Source organism: Oncorhynchus mykiss, chromosome Y (assembly GCF_013265735.2).
Source record: "Oncorhynchus mykiss isolate Arlee chromosome Y, USDA_OmykA_1.1, whole genome shotgun sequence".
NCBI lineage: Eukaryota > Metazoa > Chordata > Actinopteri > Salmoniformes > Salmonidae > Oncorhynchus > Oncorhynchus mykiss.
The window spans coordinates 20,132,051-20,144,173 of NC_048593.1; the positions used below are offsets into that span (position 1 = coordinate 20,132,051).

The 12,123-nt window shown below is 42.8% G+C and overlaps 1 protein-coding gene across 2 annotated transcripts; it reads right to left on the minus strand.

Moving 5' to 3' along the window:
• Positions 1-6,905: 6,905 nt before the first annotated feature.
• Positions 6,906-11,712, minus strand: lman2la (lectin, mannose-binding 2-like a). 2 transcript variants are annotated; one of them, XM_021590899.2, is made up of 9 exons: positions 11,485-11,712; positions 11,126-11,244; positions 10,748-10,865; positions 10,575-10,657; positions 10,148-10,180; positions 9,683-9,844; positions 8,840-8,954; positions 8,403-8,525; positions 6,906-7,820 (listed from the first exon to the last, which is right to left on the minus strand). In XM_021590899.2, exons 1-9 carry the CDS (start codon positions 11,612-11,614, stop codon positions 7,738-7,740), a joined length of 966 nt encoding a protein of 321 aa, XP_021446574.2. In that variant the 5' UTR covers positions 11,615-11,712; the 3' UTR covers positions 6,906-7,737. The 2 variants fall into 2 exon arrangements, with proteins under 2 accessions (XP_021446574.2, XP_021446573.1); XM_021590898.2 differs by having other exon boundaries at positions 6,906-7,926.
• Between the last annotated feature and the right edge of the window lie 411 nt (positions 11,713-12,123).

A 12,123-nucleotide genomic window follows, 5' to 3' on the forward strand; every position in this document is an offset into this window, starting at 1 on the left:
TTTAGGGTAGCCACAAAGTGCCCTGGCCCCTGGTGTAATGCACTCAACTCACCAGGCTTTAGACCACTTTTATAAACAATGCACTAGGATATTGCATGGAAGGCATGAGTCATTTGTTTTTGTCTGTGTGTAGGTAGTGTGTTCTGATTCGTTGTGTCTGCAACATATAGCGACACACTCCTAGGCCATTGGCCCCAAGCTGGCACTGATGAATCGGCGTTTGCTGTTTTGATCCAGCATCAGCCAGAGCCTGATAGTGACGCAGCTTCATCACGAGTCTCCTGGTCGTGTGGGGCTTGGACTGAGTGAATCAAGGTTTTAAGTATAGACACCCTGTACCTAGTTTCATTATGTTATGACTGCACGGGGCCTGCAGTGTGCTGTTGCATACACCCTTGGCTTGCGGTGGTGTGAACCCTGTAGGAGCAATGCTAGAGATTTGTGGTAGTATTTTCCATTCAGTGGGGGTGGCTTTGCTGTGTGTGTAGTGTTAGCATAGCTGCACACAGATAAACTGCATGTACCTCAGTGTTGTGCGTCGCGGAGTTGTAGAATCGGGTGTGGAGTGCATGTGATCTTACTGTGCAGTTCCACCTTGACGAAGAAGCACCACACAAGTCCAGCTGCTTTAAATGGCAGTGATGTTTTATTATTTAGGGTATTGATTTGCCTTCATACAGCACTGATCAATTAGGTTATGGACTGATGCACTGTTGATTAACATCTAATGAAAAAGGAAATTGACACAGATGTATTCTGAATATCTATCCATAAATATGTAGGATCTTAATTTGATCACTCTGTTGCAGGAGAACTTTCCTGCAATTCAGGAAATGTAAAACGTGTTGCATTTGAGATTTTAAAATTCAAAAGGCACTCAAACATCTGAGGTGTCTTTGTTGCAGGTGCATGGTAACGGTTGAGGAAAAATAAGAAAACTGCACACTGCTCTGTCTAGTATCACTGCGCTGGCTAGTATCACTGCGCTGGCTAGTATCACTGCTCTGGCTAGTATCACTGCTCTGGCTAGTATCACTGCTCTGGCTAGTATCACTGCGCTGGCTAGTATCACTGCGCTGGCTAGTATCACTGCTCTGGCTAGTATCACTGCGCTGGCTAGTATCACTGCTCTGGCTAGTATCACTGCTCTGGCTAGTATCACTGCTCTGGCTAGTATCACTGCGCTGGCTAGTATCACTGCGCTGGCTAGTATCACTGCTCTGGCTAGTATCACTGCTCTGGCTAGTATCACTGCTCTGGCTAGTATCACTGCTCTGGCTAGTATCACTGCTCTGGCTAGTATCACTGCTCTGGCTAGTATCACTGCTCTGGCTAGTATCACTGCTCTGGCTAGTATCACTGCGCTGGCTAGTATCACTGCTCTGGCTAGTATCACTGCTCTGGCTAGTATCACTGCTCTGGCTAGTATCACTGCGCTGGCTAGTATCACTGCTCTGGCTAGTATCACTGCGCTGGCTAGTATCACTGCGCTGGCTAGTATCACTGCGCTGGCTAGTATCACTGCTCTGGCTAGTATCACTGCTCTGGCTAGTATCACTGCTCTGGCTAGTATCACTGCTCTGGCTAGTATCACTGCTCTGGCTAGTATCACTGCGCTGGCTAGTATCACTGCTCTGGCTAGTATCACTGCTCTGGCTAGTATCACTGCGCTGGCTAGTATCACTGCTCTGGCTAGTATCACTGCGCTGGCTAGTATCACTGCTCTGGCTAGTATCACTGCGCTGGCTAGTATCACTGCGCTGGCTAGTATCACTGCTCTGGCTAGTATCACTGCTCTGGCTAGTATCACTGCTCTGGCTAGTATCACTGCTCTGGCTAGTATCACTGCGCTGGCTAGTATCACTGCTCTGGCTAGTATCACTGCGCTGGCTAGTATCACTGCTCTGGCTAGTATCACTGCTCTGGCTAGTATCACTGCTCTGGCTAGTATCACTGCGCTGGCTAGTATCACTGCTCTCTGGCTAGTATCACTGCTCTCTGGCTAGTATCACTGCGCTGGCTAGTATCACTGCGCTGGCTAGTATCACTGCTCTGGCTAGTATCACTGCTCTGGCTAGTATCACTGCTCTGGCTAGTATCACTGCTCTGGCTAGTATCACTGCTCTGGCTAGTATCACTGCGCTGGCTAGTATCACTGCGCTGGCTAGTATCACTGCGCTGGCTAGTATCACTGCTCTGGCTAGTATCACTGCTCTGGCTAGTATCACTGCTCTGGCTAGTATCACTGCTCTGGCTAGTATCACTGCTCTGGCTAGTATCACTGCTCTTTGTTAAGCTTTATATATCAGCCTTAAGGCCTTCTTTTGTACTATAAACTTTAATAGAATACTTATGAAATGCACATTGATATATTTGGTGACACGTTTATTTTCCCTCGACTCCAACCCCTTTCGATGCATCGGACTGGGTGGAGTGGAGCAATGTCTACAGAAGGGTGCAAATTAAAAATACAAAAGCTCTGGGGGGGAAAAAGGCCTTGAGGCAGATACGTAAAGCTTAATAAAGAGCAATGGTACTTTTTGTTTTTCCCCCTCGTGTATTTGAGACTTAAAAAGGATTCTGCAGTTATGTCATTTTCACTTTGAAATTTCAGACATGATTGTATCAACCCCTACAAAAATGTCCATGAATTATATTTTCACATTTCCTGTTGCTGCATGATTATTTTCCTGCTGTAGCAAACTGGCTCAAATGTAAGTTTCTACATCTAAGTTGTCTGTCTTCAACAGTGTGAAGCCTTGATGCTGTAGAAGTAACGTTTTAGAAGTCGTAGAGCATAGTCATGCACACACACTCCTGTTCTCATTCTCACATTAGGACATGTTTTTGATAAGACACCTTAAGCTGCCTTGGTAGGTTGCTAGGGAACAGACATGAGGATCGAGCTGCAGAAGGCCTATGAACAGGCTCCGTTTAGAGGTCATTCTGAGGCATAGGGAAATGCCTTACTGCGGTCAGTTGAAGTTGGGTACAGGTAGACTAGATGTGTTTTAGGCTTCTGTATTTGATGAGTAGGTGGTTATATTTCAGACCTATGCTTTTTGAAGATGGAAAAAATGTTTGAGCATGTCTTTTTCCCCCCCCCCTGGTAGTCCAGAGTCGTCCTTTATACAAATGGAGTCTGAAGTGTAAACGTCTGACATGTATTGGTCAGCTCAACTTGTTGTTCTAGGATGTGGTAAACTCAGAGTGAAACCACAAGACAAGATCATGACTCCTATATGTTGCAGAAATTGTGGCCTGTAGAATAGGCAACATTTATTTAGTCAGAAAACATATGAGAAATTCCGTTATCTGTGGTCATGTAGAATTTTCTTCTTAGGTACCCCTATTTTGCTTAGAAAAAAAAAAAAAAAAAAAAAGTTTAAAGGATATGATGGACATTAGTTTGATATTTGAAATGACCTGAAAGCATGTTGAATTAGTAAATGGGAGAAAAAAAATGTACATGAATGCTTGTTTTGTTTTCTTGTGATTCATATGTTTTTTTGTAATGGTTGGGGAAAATCTCTCAACTACAAATGTAGAGGCTGAAGTGCATTCATTTTGATGCAGTATAGATGAAGGTAATAGAAATTGAAAAGGTGTTTTCTTGTTTTTGAAATGAGGATAATGGGGACCCATGGATTCAGTCCCATTGCTTACTGGGCAAGATAATTGCCAAACAAACTTATTTGGCTTTCACGTGTTTACCTAGATAAAGGGCTATCAGTCAATCATGGACAAACATCCTTCCATTCATCTGTTCTGTAATTTTCCGCTTTGCCTACAGTTGCAGACATGGTAATATCTGAACATAATTGTTTGGACATCTTTTCTGTAGTAAATAATAGGCTATTTGTAAAAAAAAAAAAAAAAAAACAATTATATTGATCTTTTCTTTTGTTTTCAATGTTCAGAAGCTTGTATCTCTCTCTTTTCCTCTCAAGCCCCCCACCTGGTCCACATGGCCTCTCTGGTATACCAGCAAAGAGGGCACAAGCTAGGTCCAGTGGCAGGTTGGGTATATGGTCCCTGGTGAGGTAACTATCCCCAGGTGTGATGATTTTTTTTTTTGGGGGGGGGGGGTGGCTTGAGTCATGGCTCGTTGCATAAACCTCTGAATCATGAGGAACCCCTCCCCCTCCAGGGGGCCCAAACATGGTCACAGAGAGTGCGTGGTAACCCTCACCAATGTTGGTCATTTTTGAGGCAGGGTTCTTGCCCACGCATGTACTGCAGGCACAGTGCACAATTTATATTTTGAGATTGTTTGCCAGTACCAAACAATTACTGTACTCAAACCCACATGTGACGTCTCACTTACATATGCATACTGTCCTATTGTCATGAATAGCAAACATGCTGTTTTTTATGGACATCTGTATTTGACACTGATCAGAAATCTACTATTGGCACCAGTGCCATCAGTTGTCAGCTCAAGTTTAATTTACCTTGCTCACTAGGCCAAATCTCTGTCATTGTAGAATATCATCCTCCTTTCACCCGAAGTGTTCCTCTTCATTTCAGCGACACACGCCTCTGTAATATACTGTACCTGACTAGGCTATGCAAAAACATAAACCCACTGATGTATGCTGCAATAACTCCTGTCTGTAGTTGCCAGTACAAGCAATATTTCTGTCACACTGTACCTCAGTTGGTATGTGTAATGTCTTTGTTTAAAAAAAAATATATATATATATATAAAACAAAAATTCATGGTTATTATTCATGGTTATTATTGCTACTATGTCATTTGCGTGTATGCTTTAAAAGTAAATGTGTATCTTCATGTTACCTCTTGGTGTGTGTGGGGAGGGGAGAAAAGATGAAGCCCTTCTAGTAAATTCTTCACCTTTCTGTTCATCTTTAGTGATATAGTGGATGGAATGTTTTGCTCTCATTCTAATTTGTTAAGTATATTACTCTTGCTTTTATTATTATGGGGGGGTACATCTGTTTTGGTTAAAGTAGTGTTTTGAATGCTTTTTGTGGGATTAATGCCATTTTAATCTTTCCTCAGACTAACATTTATTCTGTTTGCTCTGTGGGTACTTTTGCCACTGGTCCATCCCTTGTGTGTTGCCCTGTCATGGCGCATTGGGTGTCTTTGTAAACCGCAGCACGTCTGTCTGTTTTTGGTATTTGAGGCATTTTCAATGACTAAATAGTAATAAGGTCTGGCCTTTTTCTCCTCGATTGCCCAACCTTTTGATATAGATAGCGACCTGTATGGAAGCCAATATAACCCAATGCTAGATGGCAGAGTGACGACACCTCAGCTAGCCCGGAATATTTTTAATTTTTACATGGTCTCACTTAGGGGTGGGTTGCACTTGAATTATACAACACTAAGGCAACAATGTACTCGCCCCATAATCAAGGATGCTCTGTTACCCACTTGTAACCCAGATGTTTCTTGCATTTCTCCCTCAACCATAGTTGGATAATGTCAAGCGGATGTTGATTCGCGTGGGAAGACTTTTCCAAAACAGCACAAATACCCACGCTTGAAAAGGAAGCGGTTGTCCAGAAGCGCATACCCCTTTCATTATCAGAACAAGCCAAACAAATAGAGGAATGCACTGAAATGTGTGGTACATTTGAATGCTTTGGTTTAGTGGGGGTCTGCTGTGTACTCTAGGGGTCATTTGTATTTTATTTTTTATAATAAAACAAACCTTGGCACTCAACTGAAGTTGTTGTTTTTTGCTTGGAACTTTCTAGTTTGCTGTTGTTTCTCAAGCCTATAGTGTTGGCGTTTTGATAGACTACTTGAGAGCATAACATACTCCACAGTAAGCGGTTCCCCACCCAGGCATCTGAACCAGTTGTGCTATTGCTCGGAGCATCAGAAGGCAGAGTGAGATGGTGTCTGAGGCACGCGGAGGAGGAGTACCCAAGACATCCTCTAACATGCTCTTCTTTAGGGACAAAGTCACATGTAGTAGTCCCACATTGCCAGATATGGGGGCAATACTTCCAAGTATAATATTAGTGCAGAACACAAACTTAACCATGTGTGGTTTCATGATATACAATCGCGTGACTTAAGTAGAATATTTCCTTCAACCTTCAGTGACGGTAATACAACATTACCTGCTATCATTCCTACTTTGACACCCATTTGGTTGAAACTAAGCCAAAGATATGGGACTCGTTCGTATCTACGGTACATCTTAATGATCATTATCCATTTTATTGACCTACTTTCCCATATCCTGAGCTGACAAGTGAGGAAACGACATCACTAAGGGTTGTAACTTAATGGCAAGAAAAACGAGTTTACCATCAATATAGTAAACAAGCTCCTGTATTTTACATATTGTGGAAAGACGAGGCACAGACCAAGTGGCTTAACAGGAGTAAAAGGCAGCATGTGCAATGCACTGTCTTCAAACACTGCTCATGAAACGAGACACAGTTTAGATGCAGTGGATTGTCTTGTTCTCAGAACGTGGAATTAAAATGGATTGTATCTGCAGTATCCCATTTCCAAACTATAATTCAATGTTCCCAACCTTTCTCGGTTACTGTACCACCAACTGAATTTTGTTCTGCCCGGAGTACCCCCTTGTGCATTTTACCAGTAGGCCTATGGTCTCATGAGTTAAGTACCCCCTAGGGGTCCAAGAACTCCTGGTTTGGAACCCCTGCTATCATTTATTGAAATTCCTTTTCAAATTTGAATGGTTAAAATTCTGAGGTCAGGTGTGGGGAAAAACAGTAAAGTACACATTGGTTTCGGATCGAAACCACTGGCTAGGGCGCTCTGGTAATATGTCACAAAACCAAAACAGTTTGGGTGGGTGCAGAAAAGCAAAGGGGCACAACCTAACTTGAAGTTAAGTCTGGATACTGTAAGATCAGGCAACTCAAATAAATGAATGCAACCAAAAGGAGAGGGATTGGTCACCTTTTCATTTCATATACAGAATAAAAGAAAAACGACCTAATCACTTAACATAAATAGTGGTGAAATAATGACTAGTCTAGCACCTTCATGCATTCTACTGTAGATTCAGTTTGACAACAAAAGCATATTCTCTGCAACCATACATTTTTCAAACTAATAAAATTGAGTATGAGAATTCATTGAAACCGTCTGAATCAATTGAAACGCACAAAGACTTACATTGATTGCAAGCACCATAGAGGCAAATATGACATGATGCTGTTTCTAGAGCGAAGCAGAAAAGTGACGGATCAATTGCCAGATAGGCCATTGAAAACATCTTTGGTGTGACACGGATCAAGCGCTGATGGGACCTGGTCATGTGGAGTCAGAACACATCGGTTACTTTGTCTCTGACATTCAAAACGCTAAAACTGAGTATAAATCCATCTCCCCAGACCCTTAAAAAGACAACCAAACTATTAACCAGCAATGGCACTGTCTGACAACACGGAGGTCATTTTCACACAGTAAGTACATAATAATAATAATAATAATATGCTCTATATTTGTGTAGAGTAAGGCCTGGTTGGTGAGAGTAGGGGTGGGGACAGACAAACTTTCTGTATGTCTACTCATGGCAGGGGTCAGTGTGGTTGGCTACTGTAGTTGAAATGCATCCACCGCTGCTCAGTCTTTCCCAGGATTCATTAGTGTTGTCCCAATGGTACCTCTGTCCATCAAGCATATTGGTCTACATTGGGAGGTCAGTTACATTGTCTCCATCTTGCCAGTCATTTCAATATCTCAGTGCAGTTGTCGGCAGACTACAGTAGTGGTTATGATGGGAGGCCTCCCTCCCGCTCTTTTCCCCCTCTCTCCGTCTCAGTAGAAGCGTTTGCGTCTGTTCTCGTTCCAGTGGCTGTAGACGATGAGGCCGACCACGATGAGCAGGAAACAGCCCAGCATGGAGAAGAGGATGGTGAAGAACATAGCAATACTACTCCACCCTTCTTCATTCTCACCCACTGACACAGAGAGATAGAGATGTTAGTATGGATAGAAAGTGAAAAATAGTGACAAGGAGCCATAATAAGTAGGCCTTAGACAAGTACGCCTTGTCTGAGCCAGAACAGCCCATAGGGGCAGTAGCCTATCCCCTGTTTCTGTAGCATGAGGCATCTTGATGTACAAGTACACCCCCTGGACAGGAAGGTAGTTTATCACATGGCCTTACCCCCAATCCATCTCTTTAATGCTGAGTGACAAGCAGAAAGGCATCAGGTCCCATTTTTAGTGTCTTTTTGGTATGACCAGGGATCGAATCCCCAAACTTCTGCCAGTCTCAGGGCAGACACTACATGTCACTGAGTTGGTTAAAGAGCCCTAATACTATAACATAATTTGATAGTATATATATTTGAGCTTTTTATCAAGAATAACTGTTATTTGAGTAGAGTAACGCCAATGAAGTGTATGTTTGTGAGAGGTAGTGGAGCCTTACTCTTTAGTAGGTCCATGTTATCTACACTGGGTAGAGTGATCTCATCTTCCTCCTCCTTTTCCTCTGTCTCACTGCGTAACACAGTCAGCTGGTACAGTTTCAGGGAGACCACATCATGATTGTCTGTGAACAGACCGTTTCAGTCATTCAAAGAAAACTGCAGCAAGAACACATTCAAATGGACCAAAATGCAATATCTTAGTTCCCTATTAGACCACATGCCCTCAATTTGACTTACGTGTCACATTAATTTCATTCTGGGCATATCAAAATAAATTATAGTGATAATCTGGGATGGTCATATCTCACTTGAAATTAGAGACCTCAAGGAAACACCAAGTAGATTAAGTAAATGAAAACTAGGCGCTAATTCATGGCAATAAAACAGCTGACTTCATTCACGCTACTATGTAAAACACAGTAGAGGGGAGTACTACCAGAGAGATCTCCAGTGACGGCCGAGGCTCCAAAGTAGTAGCCCTGGGGCAGCCGTACCCCCGGTATGTCCAGGCAGTCCCTCCATTCATGCTGCCCATCAATGTCAATCATAATCTAGTAGAGATAGAGATTAGGAGTATGGTTAACAGGGTCAGCCAGGTCACCCGTGACACAAGTCAGTATTCGACATCCATCTATGTCTGAGGACGCCGGGAGATGACGTGGAAACCGACCACTAGGTTCAAGTACAGTGTAGGTTTTGGTTTTGGTTTTGCTAGGGTGCTGTGGACAGGAATGTCATACAAGCAAGCCAATACAGCAAGCCAGTAAGCATCTGCCTCTGGTGCCAAAGGTTGTATGTTCGAATCCAGCAATATAACGTTTCGTTGTTGTTTTTTTAAAGCCTATCCCAAACCTTAACCATTCATACTTAATGCCCAAAGTTAACCCTAACCTCAAATGTTAGTTAATGCCTAAACTTAACCTTAAACACTTTGAAATGTGACATTTGGAACAACTTCGAAACTTTACATTTTGAGAAACATGGTTGAACATCTAATTCTGACGTGAGACTGTGAGAGCTAGTTGAACAGAGTATGCCCAGGCACTACCTAACACAGTCAAAGCATCATATCTCTGACATTCTCTTGCAAAGTTGAGTTACGGGTGTGAATGAAACAATTCACTTCAACACAACAGATATCTGTTTGTACAGAAGTGACCCAATATGCATCTTGGATAAAATGAGGCATTACATTATTATTAAGTTAATACACAATAACTTGGATATTGATAACATCGTAGAGTCGTTCAAATGTATGTGTGTGTGTGCCTGCTCTCACCGTGAGCCTGCGACGGACATATCTGATGAAGATGAAGGTGTCGTGGTTGAGGTTGCGCACCATGGCGTTGCAGCCGCCCAGCTCAGTGGGACGCCCGTCTCGTTCGTGGTCGTAACTAATGCTTCCGTTCCCCACCATGGCCAACACAAAGGGGAAGATCCTCTGGTGGAAGGTGTGAAAAAAGAAAGCAGGTACCGAATAGTGAGAGATAGAATCAGAGCAACAGGTAAAAGATGCAGCATCCACAACAGTACAATACTGCTGGTAATAGTTGCTTGAGTGACCTCATTCTCTTCCTAATCCCCTACTCATCCAAATGCACATTTTTATTCAAGGTGCAACCAATTGTTAATAGGTAGTAAACAACAAGAACGTGGGGGAGCATGTTCATTAGGGGGTTGATGAGAGTAGCTAAGGAGAGGGGTATGGGGGGCATTTGGTATGGGTGGTCCAAACATGGGGTACCTGTGTGCGTGTGGTGTACCTCGTCTTCTGTGCCTGTCTCCGTAGGGATGCACAAAACAGAGAAGCACAACACAAGGCCCATTACACAGGTATGTGAGCCCTGCCCAAAACAAGCACTCCCAACAAAACCGCATAAATATTCCACTGTATTGGCTTGCTTGTATGACTATGGTCTGTTTTGAGGTGGGAGGTGTTAGTTGTCAGTTAGCTAAGGCCCCTCTCAGAGCACAGGAAGATCAGGACATGTTGACCCAGATTTGACAGGATATGACACAAACACTGCTGCCAGACAGTACAATAAAATAAAAAGGAAGTGGTTGAGATAAAGTCCTATAATTGGTGACATAGCATATAACAGTATTGTAGCTACTCCTTCCCTCCACAGAAACACATAGAAGAGGTTGACAGGTATATGCACATACTGTACCTCAAGGTGTTTTTCCTCATTGGGGTACGTGTCCACAAATACACCCAGCCCTGTGAAAAGGTCCTGATTCCCAAACACAGGACCTACACAATGACAGAAATGCATTTATACAGTTGCATTGCATTGTACCTACACTCTGGTATTTCTGTTGGAACTACATTGTGGGACAGTACCTTTCTGCATGCGCTCCTTGGTGTACCAAATTGCCAGTCCATCCCCATTCAGATTCTTCTTGCCTTGGCCATGAATCTTAAAGTGCACTTGTAACTCCCAGTCCCTTAGGTGACAGGGCTGGCCACACAAACATATATAGATATGACCATTTTGGCAAAGCTGTGCAAAATGTGACATGCATAGAGAGCAGTGGAGGCTGGTGGGAGGAATGGCATCAATGGAACGGTATCAAACATATGGAAACCATGTTACACTCCGTTCCATTAATGCCATTACAATGAGCCCATCCTCCTATAGCTCCCCCCATCAGCCTCCTCTGATAGAGAGAATCAGTATCAGTGATGTAGACTTAACAGTGTGCAATGTTCTGTACTCACAATGCGGCTCCACACTGCCCCCTGCTTGCTCTGCATGTCTGTTGTGAGGCGCACCTGCTCTGTGGTTACCATGGCATCGCCCATCAATTCCCAATGGGAGGAGCTGGACGACCCGACACCTAAGCACACATTATTTGTAACACACATAGAACAGAAAATACTGAGGGACAGTTGTCATATTATATAAAACAAGTTGTACATAGCGTAGAGCCTTGATGTAGTGGGAGCAAAAAACGATCTTACGAGCATCAACACTCTACAGTCAGTATAACATTGTTGCAATGTCGAATATACAGCATTAATTTCAGCGTTCTCACATTATACTATAATAAAGGGTGATACAATGGCGCTAACGTTACCTTGATAGGGTTTTGACAATGAATGCTCCCTTTTCAGAAACTCCTCCATTTCATGATTATCATCGTCGGCAAAAGATCGACAAGTTGTAATAAGAATAATCACAAACGTCCAATATGTTTTTAGAGTCATGGTCTGACGAATAAAAATATCGGAGAGAATATTCAATATCTGTCAGTTGTTGTTTGTGGCGGCGGCCATTTCAGATTACGACTCCTCCCATTCAACAATAAAACGCCCTATGGCTTGTGATTGGTTTGTAGGTTCGCATTGCGTCTTGTTATTTGTTCACTTGGCTGTCAATCACTTTACACTTTCCAAATCAAATACATTTTTATTTATCACATGCGGCGAATACAATTGGTGTAGACTTTACAGTGAAATGCTTGCTTACGAACCATTCCAAACGATACAGAGTAAAACAATAAAAATACATATATATTTAATAACTAACACGAGGAATAAAATTAAATACACAAGAATGGCGCTATATACAGGGAGTACCAGTACCAGATCAATGTATAGAGAGGTACAAGGTATTTGAGGTACACTCTTAAGAAAAAAATGGTTCCAAATGGTTTATTCGGCTGTCCCTAGGATAACACTTTTTGGTTCCAAGTAGGACCTTTTTGGGTTCATGT